At 40.2% G+C, this 16011-nt stretch overlaps 1 protein-coding gene across 5 annotated transcripts in view; it reads left to right on the forward strand.

Moving 5' to 3' along the window:
* Window positions 1-2588: 2588 nt before the first annotated feature.
* Window positions 2589-16011, forward strand: part of dock9b (dedicator of cytokinesis 9b) — a 50243-nt gene continuing 36820 nt past the window's right edge. For 2 of the 5 annotated variants that reach the window (XR_008414619.1, XM_053866688.1), the window contains exon 1: window positions 10867-11322. Coding sequence is in view for 4 of the 5 variants with exons in the window: in XM_053866688.1 (XP_053722663.1) it covers window positions 11161-11322 (162 nt within the window). In the remaining variant the exon portion in view is untranslated. Of the gene's footprint in view, window positions 2954-10861; window positions 11323-16011 lie in introns of those variants that run through there. The other 3 variants (XM_053866898.1, XM_053866880.1, XM_053866770.1) reach the window with 3 other exon arrangements.

Raw genomic sequence — 16011 nt, forward strand, 5'->3', positions numbered from 1 at the left:
CCTCACATTTTGGAGCGGTGTCGCAGCAGCGCCACCGTGCCGTAGACAATATAAACTGTATGACCATAAATCTGGGCAAGCGTGTACATGTTATAATATTCTCGTGTGGACCTATCTTTGACTAGACACGGCTTTATGAGAAGATCCACATTAAGTTTCGAGGGTGAAAATGTCCAGGTTATGTTTAGCCACTCGCTTTGGGTGGTTCTGTTAAGTGTGAGAGGCCGTGGGAGCATTATGTCAATGAGAAATCCTCACAAAAGTAACAAAGTGTTCTTGTATTTCTATTTTTTTTTAAATCAAAATGAGTACATTTTGACCCGTCCTCGCTTCTTTAGCCATCATTTTAAAGGTTAAAACTTAATAAATACTTTTCTTATTATCATTAGGTATTAGTGTGGTCAAGAGTAATGGTCAAGTTTGTCCATTTGTTTTGGATGGTTAAGAATCACGTCAATGACTGTCCTCAGGTAGAACGACACACGTGTGTGGTTCGTGTGTCTGTACGCATGCGTACTGTTATGACGCAATGATATTCACCTACACGTCAAAGCACGCAATGGAAAATATTGAGGAGGCTGTGAATTTTTTTTTTCTGGGTAAAACAAGATTTAGTCCTCTTTTATTTATTTTTCTGCAATAATATTTTTTGAAGTTGAACTTTTTTGGTTAATATGTTTTCCCAAGTTTCCAGCAGTAGAACCCAATAAACCCCGGAGAACGGAGGCGGTCGCTGAAATTTCTCAATATGCATGAAAGTGGCACAAAACGTAAGGGCTGCAACCATTATCGATTAGTGTCCACATGTTGAGGATGTGGGACCATTGGGACTACAAACTATTCAAACTATATTTTGAGCAAATAAAATGTAAAATTTCAAAATAGCATGTAACATCATGTTATATATAAGTGTTTACTATATAATACTACTTGGGCAACCCCTGCACAGTACAGGACTGTCTCAGAATATTGTGATAGAGTACTTTATTTTCTGTAATGCAATTTAAAAAAAAAAAACAAAATGCCATACATTCTGGATTCATTACAAATCAACTGGAGAAAAAAAAAAAAAAAAAAAAAAAAAAAAAAAAATATATATATATATATATATATATATATATATATATATATATATATATATATATATATATATATATATATAAGCAAGTACTGAGTGCATTAATGGACATTTTCAAATGATTGATTTTGTTTGCTGTTATAAATTTTTTTACTTGGTCTGAGGAAATATTCTAATATTTGGAGACAGGATTTTTAAGTTCTCTTAAACTGTGAGCCATAACCAGCAATATTAAAATAATACAAGGCTTGCAATATTTCAGTTGATTTGTAATGAATCCAGAATGTATGCCATTTTTGTTTTTTTAATTGCATTAGAGAAAATAAAGAACTTTATCACAATATTCTAATTTTCTGAGACAGTCCTGTATATGATGACAAGTTGTCTAATTGTTAAAATAGTCTGTGTTATGAAGTGTCATGGGCTTATTTGGGGTCACAACTTGGGGGCGCTCTTGTTATGGGTGCTGGGTCACCATCCAGATTGTAGAAGTTGAATCTGTGAATAAAACCGACTGTGCTGACACCTCCTGTGAGTTTTCCTTTCAGTTTTCAGCTATCACAGTCTGTGACTCATTCCCTGTCAATGAGGTTCTAATTTAGCACATAACTAGTGTGAACAATTTATGTACATTTTTTAATTTTATAATGACTATTTACAACACTATAATCACACGAGATTGTGTTTGTCAACCTGCACACTCCACACACCATCAAGAACAATAATTGTTGTTGTTGGCGACTAGCTCACTATTAAAATAGTCATAAGTAGCAACCCTAACTTCCATGATGTGCAGAAAACAGGCTTCTTATAAATAACTCTTCATTCATCGTGTTGCTGAGGGCCATGTATTTGTTTTCCACTGAAGAACCCCCAATCTCCATTGAACCTATCATCTAAATCAGATGTCTGGGTGAGATGTCATTTTCAGTCAATCCTAAATTTTAAACTGCCATTTAATATGCAGTATGTTAACCCAACCAGGATCCGATGCTTGGTCATGGAAGAGGCCTCAACTTGCAGTGTTGCCCTGACAAGTCAACAGACACAAGTTATTGAAGAGTATTTAGCCAATAAAGGCAGGCCTCGTCATGGATGTTTTGGTGATGACATCACTTTATATCCACTACGATACAATTGACTGACAAATGTTCCCTGTGATAGACCGTCGGAAACTACTTAATCAATTAATAACTAGTCAAATGTAGTTATATTCGTCAAGTTATCATTCTCTCTTCAATTAATTTATTGAAATTAATCTTGTAATTTACAAAAGTTCAGTCCATATATATATATATATATATATATATATATATATATATATATATATATATATATATATATATATATATATATATATATATATATATATATATATATATATATATATATAAAGCATCCAGCAGGCGGCAATATAAGCCTTCGTCTAGAGAGAGACCCGCGTTACGTAACACCAACACAGAGCCTCTCAAATGCTGCGTGCCACATTCATACTAACAGTTACGGTAGACGTCTCGTGCGCGGCATCGCATCCCCGATGGAAAAGCGTCTAAACTAGATATCCAGATGCACTAACATGTCCCAGCGCAAAGGGAGGGGCGTGCTTATTTGCTGAGCTGGGTGTCGTTCCTGACGCGAGGACTCACGCTGGATGCTGGTCATTTCTCGATCTGACCGGGTTCTGAGAACTGACGAATCTCTAATGGAGAGTTAACCTAACCGGGGCGCACTGCCGACGGCGCAGCGAAACGGTGGTCCACCATGGCTTCTGCTCCACCTGAGGCGAGAAAGTTTACCCGCGGGCTGAACAAGCCTGGCACCGCAGCAGAGCTGAGACAGAGCGTGTCCGAAGCGGTCAGGACGTCAGTCTTAGTGGTAAGAGGTTCTATACACTCTTCACTTCAGTCCGTGTGTTTGTTCACTCTAGAGAGTCCAAACATGAGTCTACTGTTCTAACTTGACGTCTTCCCATGGACTGTCACCTGGAGCGTCTATGTTCTTTTGATACACGTTTCTAAATAAGGTTGCTAGGTAACTGAAACACACACCTGCAGCTCAGAAGGATGCGACACCACTAACTCCTGCACACTTCTATAGTTTGCCCTGACACATGACTCCACAAGTGCACGCTGTAACCAGAGAAGATAGAAACAGCTGAGCAATGACAAAGGTAAACAAACACCAATGACATCTGTATCTTTTTCTCTGTCAGCAACACTACTGTTGAGAAGATGCGATCAGCAGAATAGGTTCCTTTTCTAGCCGTAGACTTGAACGTGAGAATATTCCAAACGTTGAAAGTTTTAGTTGTCTTTTTTTCACAAGATGCTTTTCTTTTCCTCTGCCATTCTCTGTCCATGTTTCAGTGTGCAAGCAGATCCATACTGTGTTTCAATGTAGCTCATGTTCATTACATACTCCATATACCACAGCACATATTTTGAATAATTTAAACATTTTATTCCATTAACAGCCTCAAATTACATCTGATATCAGTTCCTTCTTGTCAAGGTGAGGGAAACACCTCCATCGACATTGATGTTTTCTGATTGCATGGAGATTTGGAGCGAAAGCAAAAAAGGTCATGCTGCTGTAAATCTATCTTTTAGAGACCATACATGAAGATGAAAAATCTGGGGTTGATTGTAAGGTTTTGTGCAGTAATATTAACTCACAAATCTCATTAAGATACTGTCCAGCCAGGACTTAGAAGACAAAAGTCTTGCATAATATAAACAAGGGAAAGTGGAATCATTAGGGAAACAAAATAGGAAAACACAAAATGCAACACTGACTTTCCACGTCACAACTGAGGTTGCCAGCAGTCAGAAGTGGAGTGCAGGTTTTTGATTGTAAATGTTGAACTTTGTTTTCAGAGCTGATCGTGGAGTTCGCCTTAGACCACATGGCTATCTTACTGGATAATCTTATAAGTGATGAGATATTAGGGCGCTTGGCTACCTTAGTTGGCAAAGGGCAGAATTGGGACAAAACAGAAGAGTTAAATGGGAAGTCTAGTGAGATCTGTCATGATGATGTATGGTTTAGAAACTGACTTCACACTGCAGACCTAGATGAACCATTCTTACACCCTCGTGGTTTTCCCCAAATGGTGTGTATAAACATCTAAGTATTCTAGTTAATAGCCTCTCATCCATGAGTTTGCATGAACATCTACCTAAATGACATGAATTTGGTTGCTGTTCTGAATCTACAACGCATCTGGGACCTATTACATGCTTGATATGTTGCGTCTGAGCAATACCTACTCCTGTGTATTTCCTCTATTTTAGTCTGGGAGCTATGCTGCAGCTGTTCCCTGGCATGTTCACACATGATTGTAAAGGCAAATATAGATGTCCATACTCTCCTGGTTTAGCTGTAAGGACGCAGAATGACCATCTCAATGTGTACTTCAGCCTGGTTCCGTGGTTTCCTTGAGAATAATTAGGGGCTGTTATTGTCAGCTAAGCGTGTGTATAATGCAATTTGATGGAACACAATCCATTATATAGCCTTAAGCTTCAGCTCACCTCATTAGAACCTCTTCATTTTGACAGTCATCGGTGTGAGGTAGCGTAAATGACATGAGAGCAGATCAGTGTGGCTTCTTCAATAATGCATACGATCATGATGGGAGGGTGGTTATTTTTAAACATGCCCCGTCCACCACAATGTCACACTAAGCTGCTGAGAGATCATCAATATTAGATGTCGAGTGCAGTCTGTGATATATCGTCGCCATTCAGGATTGCTTCCAACTTTATGGACACACGCTCATGATATTTATCGCAGTAGTATTTGGGAGGCCAAGCAGCTCTGTAGTTTTTTTAGTTGCTTGGTCCTCTGAACAGACAATATAATTGAGAAAAGGAATCGAATTCCATTTATTTATTCAAGAACCAAGTAGTAAGGGTTCAAGCTAAGTTCACAAGGTTATTCCTGCCACATATGTTAAAGTAAAAGTCACTGAGTGTGGAGCGGGCAAGTGGGGCAGGCGGTACTGAGGACAGGGGAACAAAGGTGGACAATAACTCACGCAAAGGCCCACAAGGCTCAAGAGCGCCATGTCCTTTCATATGACCTGCAAGAAGGTTGATTTATTGCAGTTTGGTCAGAATTAAATAATAATTAAAGGTCCTTCATGAACTAAATCGCCTTTTGTCATCTATTCTATTAAGCAGCAATGCTTAATACTGAAGTTACTGGTGACTGTTCTGAAGTCTCTTGGCAAAACGGTTTCAGGGCTGACTAATCTGTGAGTCTGTGATCTCTGAATGACGCCTCGCAATACGAGTCGGCACATTAGTTGTGTTGTTGAAGTGATGGATCGTTGTCTTTCCGAGAATTCATTAAAACCCAAAATGACAGCAAACTCTAGACTTTGTTTCCTTATCTGCCATGTTTGTTTTGGTACTTAGTGTATGCAGATTTTTACTTGATTAAAAAAACAATTTTGGGACATTCAAAACAGATTCTGAATCATAGCAAATAAGAATTGTGATTGCTATGTGAATTTATTTTTTTGGCACATCCCTATAAGCCATGTTAGAGACCGGTCCCTAAATATCAATTTAATTTTGGCCCAAGACATTGCTGTGTTTTGGGCCTTGTGTGATTAGGGTGCGTTTTGGTTGTGCTCGGAGCTCAGAAATTCACTGTTACGCCTTCCGGTTATGTCACCCTGGTAACACAATTCTGCAAATTTGTGTTTCCACTTCAACCTGTGGGTATTCTAGTTGCAAACAGACTGCGTTTGGAAGTTGCTTATATACTGACAAAGCATTCTTGAAAATGGCTGTCGTGGACATTGTGACTTCAAACACTGGATCACGCTGAACTCTCCTGTGACATTATTCCCAGCTCCCGCCTCCCACTTGAGAAGCGGTACCTCGGTTTTCGAACGTCTCGGACTTCAAACAAATTGGAGTTCGAACCAAAATTTGCTTTTGATTTGGAACGAAAATCCAGAACTCGAACGCCCCCAAAAAAAGCCGGAAAAAGCATAACGTGCGCGGACCGATCAACTGAGCCACGACACGCTTTGTTATTGTGTATAACGCAGCTTCTGTATGCAGACGTGTCCCGTTACCTACATTTACTGACTGGTTTTTCTTCATATTGAGGTGTAAAATCTTCCGCACCTCTCCGCACTGGACCGTGGTAGAGTGTTACAGGGGAGGTGCTCGCTCTCCACACCTCCGAGGCTGGAGCGCACTCTAGGGTTTTATGTCTTGCTGGAGCTCGGACAGGGATGAGGCGAGTCTCGGACAGAGCGTTACTTGGTTTATTGCTTTGTCACAGCCAATATGCACAGAGGCGCACATTCAGAGCTGGACAGGCACCGGGCACCTCTTCACTTCTGGAGAGACGTCACTCACTCGGCAACCCCTCCCACATGCAGCGGCCACACACATAGAGGAACAGCGCACCTGCAGCAGACACTCTACATTCACTCCTACAAAAGCCTATTTTAAGGCTTAGAATGATTTCTTTTTCCATTCATTGTAATGGGTAAAAAAATCAATTCAGATTTTGAACAAATCGCTTCTGGAACGGCTGTCTGGAACGGCTGTCTGGAACGGATTGTGGTTGAGAACCGAGGTACCACTGTAACTGGAACGCAGCATTAGATTCACAGGTGAACCTCTGTATGTTTTTGGACTGTGGGAGGAAACTGAAGGAAACCCATGCTAGCGAATGGAGAGCACAGAAAATTGGAGCACCATCTTTTCTATTGGTTTTTGTGTTCTACATAGGCATTGCTACAAAACCGTTACAAGACAAGAACAAGAAATAGATTATTCATGCTCGGTAACAACAATACTATTTTGACTAAATCAGGTGGGGGAGATCAACTGTATTGCGATGGGTCTTAACTTGACAGCATTAATACAATAGCTATGCAACTCATGGCCACTAGTTCCCTCTTGTCTCCACCTAGTCTTGGCTCAACGTCCTTAATGTTTAGCAGTCTGCAAATTATTAAAGAAAGAAACTTGCTCTGCAGATCACTTGACACCTCAGAAGTGTCGATGTAATGGTTCTGTTCAGACAGAGGGAACTCCACTTAAGAGTCAAGGGGATTTGGTCTGATTAGAATGTAAAAACCTGGCAGATTATCTGCTGCTCTGCAGATGCTTTAACACTGCTGACCTATATCTGGCTCATGATGAAGTGCAGTATTCTGTCGTCTGTTTGTGGTCCAGGCCTCAGTGGCTGTGCCTATTCGCTGAGGAAAGATTTTCCCTGACCACAATCATTCTCCCTGTAGTTTCTCTTTCATTCATATTCTGGTGTGTTCAGCGTCTTGTCCTGAGGGGAGTGTCTTCCAAAGAAAGATCCTGCAGCATCCCCACAACAAGTAAATTCTTGCTTTATGATTCTGCCAGTCTCCGTCAAACTCAGTAAAGGTTGCTGTCATTGTTTTTGTTTCCTTCAGGCTAAACTATTGAAGACGGTTCATGCTGATGCAGCCTCGAATACCACATCTTTATTCAGCACTTGTGCAAGTCTTCGTGTTGACAGTGGAGAGGAGTTGCAGCTTGTCTGAATAGTTTTAGCTGTGTTTTTTGTCTTCCATATATGTTTTTTTAGTTCTTGTTTACCATTATATTCATGCCTCTGACTGAAAAACTCTTTTAATTGTATTCAACGATCTGACATTTTTTAGGAGAGCTAGATATGCATATTTCTCCCTTGAATCTATATTGTTATTATTTGTCTGGTTTTGAGTAGTTGAGCCGAGCTCAAGCAACAACTTGAGTCAAAGATTTACCAAGGAGTCGTTCCTGGATCCACAGTGCTGATGCTAACTCGGCCCCAAGGAGGCTTTAGACACCTTACAAAAAGTGTGGTGAAATTAGCTAGATATTTAATATTTAGATATTTAATACAGCTTAATCTGGATATTCTTCTCTGATGATGCATACTGTCAATCTGAAACAATTTTATGCCAAACCTTTCACTGTATGAAGTGCACGGATCTTCTTCATCTATCTTGAAGGTTTTCGGACTTTCCGTCCATCAGCAGATTCTTATGTGTATTGGCAGGCACATATCTCGATACAGGAGTGGTGAGACAATACGTTTTGATATATTGCGATCATGTTTCAACAATATATTATTATTGTACTATTATTTTCAGGGGAAAAAGCAGTACAAAATGATGTGCCTGAAAACGTGTTTGATGCTATGAGATTAAACATTTTCGGTTAATGTCGTGCTCTCGTTCTCTTAAACAACAATATAACTGCAGCATACAAAAATAAAATGCTAGTATTACATACTTCACAAATGCAGCAGCATATCCAAGAATCTATGTATTAAATATTGGAATAGCCGATTTAAAAAATTCATGGCAATAACACAATCGATTAGTTAGTTTGTCAGTAACTACATGAAGTTCATTTCTTGAAGTCCCAGCCCTTATCCTTACTCCTTGTTATTGGACATAAACTAGCTTTTGTATTCATAAAGAACAAATAATACTCTATACACTAATACCATGCCAGCCCCTCCTATTACCACCTTGGCGAACCAAATGGTAAACCCTGGTTGTTTTTTGTAACTGTCTCTTGTATATTATTTGGAAAAATGTTTGATTCAACTTTTGTTTTTATATAAGGAAACTAACAGTCCAGTTCTCTTTAAATACTCTCTCGCAGTGATGCTACATATGAAGGCTTGTCATCTGGAAAATAAACCTTAATCACTTCACTGTGGTATGTTATGTTTCCACATGACGGATGAAGACGGTTCCATGAGTTCTGTAATGTATGTAAATTGAGAAGCTGATACTTTAACCACCCTTTGTGCTAGTTGTGTGTATGATTAAAAAATATTCCACTCAGGAAGCAGTGAGCGTTTTTAGAAAAAAAGAAAATGGGCAGCGACCATGAAGAATTCAATTCCTCTGACCCAGTTGACATAATTGCACTTCCAGTTCTATTCAGCACGTGTAAAAATAGCAAATGTCCCTGTGGCTGATTCTGGATCACCCAGACTTTGTGTGTTTGAGCAAACAAGAATCAGGATAAAACCGTGGATGCTGTTTCATTGAGTGGGACGAAGGGTTTGTGTTCTTGTTTTTTCTTCTTGGTTTGATGTGACCGCCTTGAACCAAATCAATTGTCTTCGCTCAGGTTTATCTCTTGACCTTTCATGGTATTTTGTTGGTCGAGAAGTATTTCAGGATTGGACTTGTTTTGTCATGAATAGCAAGGCAGTTATTTGCAGTTGATCCTCCGTGGCCTGCCAGTTTCAGGCTGGCCTCTCTCTGGATGACATCACAGCAGATTCTTGGAAAAACTTTCAAACACACTATTCATTTGGATCCCTCGCTAAAATCAGCAGCCGTGTGGTTTTGCTTTTTGTCTGGCGTTTTACTCCCCCAGTGAGTCATCAGTTGACGCACTGGCGGAATCGGCCTGAAGGGGGCAGCAATGACGTGCATCTGCTCTTGTGGTTTTTATAATATAAAGAATTCTTGTTCTATAATATATATCTTTTTGTTCTATAATATAAAGCATTTTTGTTCTCTCAAGTATATATTTATAAATTCTGGTTTTATTTGTTCAATTAAAGATAAGACATGTCTTGAGCTGATTTTCTACCAGACATTCAATTCATTGACCAGTTAAAGTCTGTCATGAGTTCACCACTGGTGTTCATAAGGAACTGTACTTATGAATAAATAAAGATGAATTAAGTTCAATTCTGGACTGTACATTTGTTTAATGCCCTTAAAATTGCAAGATAAAGCAGTCATCATTTACAACCTAGACAAACAGTTTATTTAATGCATAGAATTTTCTGAATATGTTTTATGATTTAAAATGAACTTTGCGTTACTTCATATCATATGAGTTATTTCCAATAAGTTATGACTTACTTATTTGTTGGATTTTCTCGCATTCGGGGGTGAGAGGGTTCAGTGAAACTGAATGTGCTTGTGAGTATGGATGGCAGGGATGAATATCAGTAACTCTGAATCAAAAATCATAGTTCTCAGCAGCAAATATTTAAGTCACAAATTTGAAAATTCTGTCCAGAAGCCATGGTGATACAAGTACAAGTCTACTGAGACAGCTGTAAATCATTTCATGTCTTCATATCTCCCCCTCTCAGTTTTTGTCATGAGCTATGACCAAATCAGCCAAGAACTTGGACACTGAGGCTGAGGTGATCACCTGAGATCCAGAGTTTAGACAGTATGGAAGGAGTCTGTCATGTTTTGTTATAGTGCCACTGTGGCACGCCACCCAGCCATCAACATTGTTCCAAATGTTAGAACACATGTTCGTTCTATCAAATCAGTGTGTCTTTACGTCATCCAGTGGAAAGAAGTGTTTCCTATGCCCGCGTTCATGATAGAACGCACTGTATGGACTTCTCCTTGAGGAGATGGGGAAGGTAGGGCGTTAGGTTAACAAGATGATTATTTATGGATGGTTGTCAGGTCGTCCTGGTTGTCCTGTGACGCATCAGACTTCAGCGCTCCCATGGGATGTTGTGAGCTGAGGCACATAGGTGAATAGATGTTCCATCTTTGTTTTTGTGTCCTCAGAATGATGTCATCAAGATGACTGCACTTTCTGGGGCAGCTGGTTTGTGTATTGTTGTCACAGAAATGACTAAGCTGTGAGAAATCGGGGGCTGGAGGGGCGGTGGTGGTGTGCTGCTGAGAGAAAGAGAGAGACCAAAAAGCAATGGAAGCGCCACGAGTGGAGGGAAGAGATGCTGGATAGAGAGAGAGCGGGCAGAGCTGAGCAGGAGCAAAAGTGTCTCAGCATCCTCATCCATCTGAAGAGGAGAGTCGACGCCCTGCTCTGACTGACTAAGCAGCAGTTCGTCTCCTGTGTGTATTCATCCCTCCATCCCCACCGGCACAGGAGCGCTACGACTCAGCAGCTCGGCAGCACTCTCACATAAATTGGCGGTCAGCACAGCAGACGAGTGCCTCGCAAACACTCGACTTCTTTCAGGATGCGGAGTGTTTGCTCTCTGAAGCACCTGCTGGAGACTGATAACAGGCTGAAGAATTCCTAATTGAGTCTGTGGTAGTGCTGCATAGTGGCACCATGGGATGCACCACCAGCGTGGTACTCTTGGAGGGGTTGCGCTCCATCCTTGGCAGAAACTGCAGCTATATCAAGGGGGCGGTGGACCTAGCTACGCTGGAGGATGATGAGGATTCACTGAGTCTAAGGGGATCTCAACTTTGGATGCCAACAACTGCTTTGGTAATCACACTTTAGCATGTTCATATGTGCCTCCAGGGGCCAATACACTCTCCGATCTACCTGCGTTTCTGTGTTCAAGCTCTGATTTCTGACTAAGTTCGGTCTCAATGGGTAGTGCATGATCTATTTCAGCCTAGAAAATACTGTAGAAAATTGTAGAAAATAATCAGACCTGCTTGTTAGTGTCAAATATACAGAGATATAAACAGTACAGAAATCTTTACACTGCATTGATATCTTGTTCCCATTTGTACACCAGTTTATTGCACCAAATTGTATTTCAAATACATTAAAAAAACACAATTGTTTTTTAATGGACAAAATAATGATAAAATAGTTTTTCCAGGTTTTGTTTTGACAAAAGAATAGGAGACAGGCTTGAGTATAATTTCTAGAAGCTCTTGTATGTTAGTTGTACCTAGTGGTTATGTGGTGGTACTGCACCACATAACCAAAGACTTACAATAGCAGTAGGATTTTTGAGCTCAGACATTTTGAAACAAATCCGATCCTTTTCACAGTAATGAAACATTCATTAAAGTATATGCAAATATTGGTTTGTGCTCTGGATTTAGTTTCTTCTGATCACATTTATTTATTGTTTTGAACAATTGGACATTAGCTAGGCCATATGGGGCAACTATGAGCATGAGCATTCAAATGAAATGAATGATTCGATCATTCATTTCATTTCAGCAAATGAAATGAATGATCGAATCAGGGTTCAAAATATTTGAACTAAAGAATATCTCTTGTTTATGTTTCACTGTTGTTCAAGAATGTAGGTTTGTCAGGTTAAAGATCAACCCCTGTGTTGTTACTGAGTCATTGGATTAGCTCTTGACTCCACCTGACATCTTCTCCATCTCATGTCGGAGTTTTAATGGATGATCATCAACAATATAAATCTATGTAGTTTGTTGCGGAACAAACTGTCAAGGTCATTCGCTATAAGCCATTACCAGTGTTGCAAACAGTGTTTCCTTTACAGCCATTCATTAGAGGTTGCTCTCTCCTCCACTTCCCATCAAAACAATCCCATTTGTTGCATTAACGCACCATATCCATCCATTAACAAGCTATTTTTGAACTGGCATGTCATCCAATGAGAACTATACATAGTGTATACATGTATTGCTATAGCCTGGCTTCATTCAGAAGCGCTGTATATCTGGAATAGCTTTGGTAATAAATTAATACAAAAATGTTTTGAAACGGAAAAACTCTTTTTCTCTTGCTTACTTATTATTTATTGCTGTTATACTGCTCTAATTTACTTCGCTATTATTATTATTATTATTATTATTATTATTATTATTATTATTATTATTATTATTAATAATAATAATAATAATAATAATAATAATAATAATAAATTCATTTTGTGACCCGACATATCAGTGACAAGTATTTTACTGCCTAACTTTCTAACATTCTGTATTCTACAGTGTTTGTAACCACCAGTGAAGAGTATATGTTTTGTATTTATTAGAGGTGGGATTTGATTAAAAAAATAATCTAGTTAACTTGAGAGTTTGTGATTAATTAATGTCAATTAATCGCAGTTTAATGGTATAAGAATATTTGCCACAAGAAGCCACATTTTTCAATTTGACTGAATTTGGTATATTACTGAATCAAATGATGGACCCATACATGTATTTAAACAACAAAATATTGTTTATTTTGCAGTTTGACAATAGCACAATAAATCACTATGGTGGCTATACAAGTAACATCCGATTTACGACCTGCTTGACTTACGTCCACGTGTCCTTACTACCATGGCCATATCACCTTATTTAAACAAAAGCTTATTTAATGTCATAGTCATAGTCATAGTAATAGTAGTATTGGAAACCCTGGCCATTGTGTAGTGAAAAACATCCCTGAACAAAAGCAAACAAAAGCATCTGTTGGCTTTTGTTCAGGGATTCCTCCATGTTTGTTGTTGTTATCATCCTAGCTGCCACATGTGCATATGCATCAATGTGATCAGTGGACCAGTAACTTCTGCACTTACAAAGGTTCCCTGTTGTCTGGAGAGCAAACTGTTAAATTCAATTAAATTATTTTTTGTTGTAATTAATCGTAATAATGTTGTAATTAACTTGTTAAAGTCACACCACTAGGATTTATATAACCACTATATCTTGTGCAATAGAACTGAACACAACTTTGTCTTGTATAACTACAAAGGATTTGAGAATTACCTTGACCCTTCGGCGACATTAGAATTAGTCTATTGAGGGAAGCACAAAGTCCATCAAATGTGCTCTTAAATCTCTATTTTGCACCTATTAGAGCGCTGACGTCACAACGACTGAGGGAACTCCCCTCTCTCCTCTCAAATTTAACCAATGCCAGATGTGTTTCCCTCCACAACCTGTGTGTTGTTGACCACAGAAACGTTCTTTTGGGGAGTAATTTACAGCGTTTCTCCTCTCCTGACGGACGGTTCACCAGATCCATTGTGAAGGTTAGAGCGTAACTGACATCAAATATTCTTTCATCGTGAGCATGCATGGAGATCAATTGTTTGGGAAGTTTCACTCCTTGCAAGCCAACACCCTCACACTTTCTCCCACCAGGATGCCTGTAGCAACGTTCGGCTCCAAATCATTACGTCAACCGGCCCTTATGCAATTCTGCACACACGTGCCTGACGCTCATCGTCTACATATGTGCGTGTGTGTCTCCTGAGAAGGGTGTGGAAGGCGAGCCTGGCCTAATGAGTTAAAGCTGTGCTAAACACTGTAAGGACATCATCATTCTCCCGCCTCTGCTTCTCCCTCTGATAAGTTTTACGTCAAGCTCTTGCACAGATGGCCGTGTAAACCAATTTGCACCCCCATTTCTGGTCATGCGAGCTCGCATTCATGTTAGCCGTGATGGCTCTAGGAAGTGTGATGGCGTCAGAGTGCTCCAGAGATGTGGGTGAATCAAGTGACCTCAGCGAAGCCAGGACTCGACAAGGGCTTGATTATAATGATGAGCTGGCGACGCTGTCACTGCAGCCTCCGCAGAACCATAGAGGCGCAGTCCAGTCAGCATGAGGCTGAGCTGAATGCAGTCCAAGAGCATGACTGTCAGATTAGGGGCACAGGTCAGGAAAAGTAAAAAGTACAACAGAAACTGTTGTTGGGTGCGTTTATCATGTTTTTAAGTTGAGGTTTTTAGTTCACATGTCATACCTGTCATATCAATCCAGCCCCCTACAATCTGAATAAACCTGGAGTTCTCTCATAAATCTTCGCGAAGACTCAAGGAAATGACTTAAAAAGGTCTATTCTCTGGACGTCTTCCCTTGCTTCAGATTTATTTACCCACCCTGCAGTTTTTTTCTGCCTTACATTCTCTTTTTAATATGGTGGAACTCAAGGTCTATCCAACCTCACTTGATCAAACAAATACCACATTTCTTTCCGCTGGTCTGCTTCCTCTGTTCTAAAGGAATTCATTAAATGAATGCATTTTCCCTTTGAAGCGTTATGATAATGCAAATGACGCCTCACGCACCAGAGAACCTTTGCTGTGCTTGAACCAGGACTCACACGAAAGTTGCGTTTCATTATATTCGTGGGAGATGACAGTGAAAGTTGCATCACACAACAGACAGCCTTTGAAGTCGGATCCATGCTCGGAATGCTGTACCACTCATGGGAGAGCCCAAACTTTCCTTCTCCACCGACATAATCGTGCCGGGTGTTAATCATACTGTTTCAGTCAGAAATAATCAGCAGCTTGTGAACGTCGGCTTGCTGTGAGAGCTTGTGTATGAAAGAATTAGCATTTAAAACTTGAAATGTCATCGCTCTGTAACACACTTTCCAATGGAAACCAGCTGAACCAAGGCGCCTTTATTGCCGGGACTCTGACATTTTTTTGCTGACTTGATAAGACGTGTGCCAGAGACTTTAAACTTGAGGAGAGGAGTGTGAGCCGGATGAAAGGAAGTGTGTTTGGACAGTGCCTGCTGTGGAGCGGATACAGCGTAACAGTAGTTCAAAGCTCTCAGAAATACATGTATTTGCTTAATAACATTCAGCTGATCTCGGGCACAGCTTTTCCACATTGGTTTTGTCGACCAGTGAATTCTGTGAATGATGAAAAGCAATTCTTTTTGTTTCACTGAAAACAAGGTTGCTCATCAAACACCAAACTTACCTGTCCATTCATCAGTCTTCCAAATGCTTGTCCGAGGTCAGGTTGGTCCAGCAGCCACAGTGCCCCAGATTGTTCTCTCCCTGAGGTGACAAAGAGACATGTAGTCTCTCCAGCTGGTCAGACATGCCTATCTCACCACCAGGGAGGCGTCCAGGAGGCTTTCTAAAAGCAAGCCTGAGCCCTTTTAGCTCAGCTCTTTCTTCACCACAACACACCAGACTAATCCGACCATGTACCGATACGTCGGTCAATATTAACTAGACCTGAAGACACTTATGTTCCCCCTGCTTGGGAAAGAGCTGACCTCCAACATGGACCAGACAGCCCAGCCTCTTCCTACTGAGGACCACGACCTCCGATTGAGAGGATCTGTGCATCTTCCCAGTGAGACCTGAAGGTCTCGGCCTGAGGGGCCCAGCAGCAACTCATCATCTGCAGAGTAGATCATGACATCGTGAGGTGTGATGGCTGAGACCAAGATCATGACTTTTTATTTAAATGACTGTGAATTAGATGCCAATA

Source organism: Synchiropus splendidus, chromosome 1 (assembly GCF_027744825.2).
Source record: "Synchiropus splendidus isolate RoL2022-P1 chromosome 1, RoL_Sspl_1.0, whole genome shotgun sequence".
NCBI classification, from domain to species: domain Eukaryota; kingdom Metazoa; phylum Chordata; class Actinopteri; order Syngnathiformes; family Callionymidae; genus Synchiropus; species Synchiropus splendidus.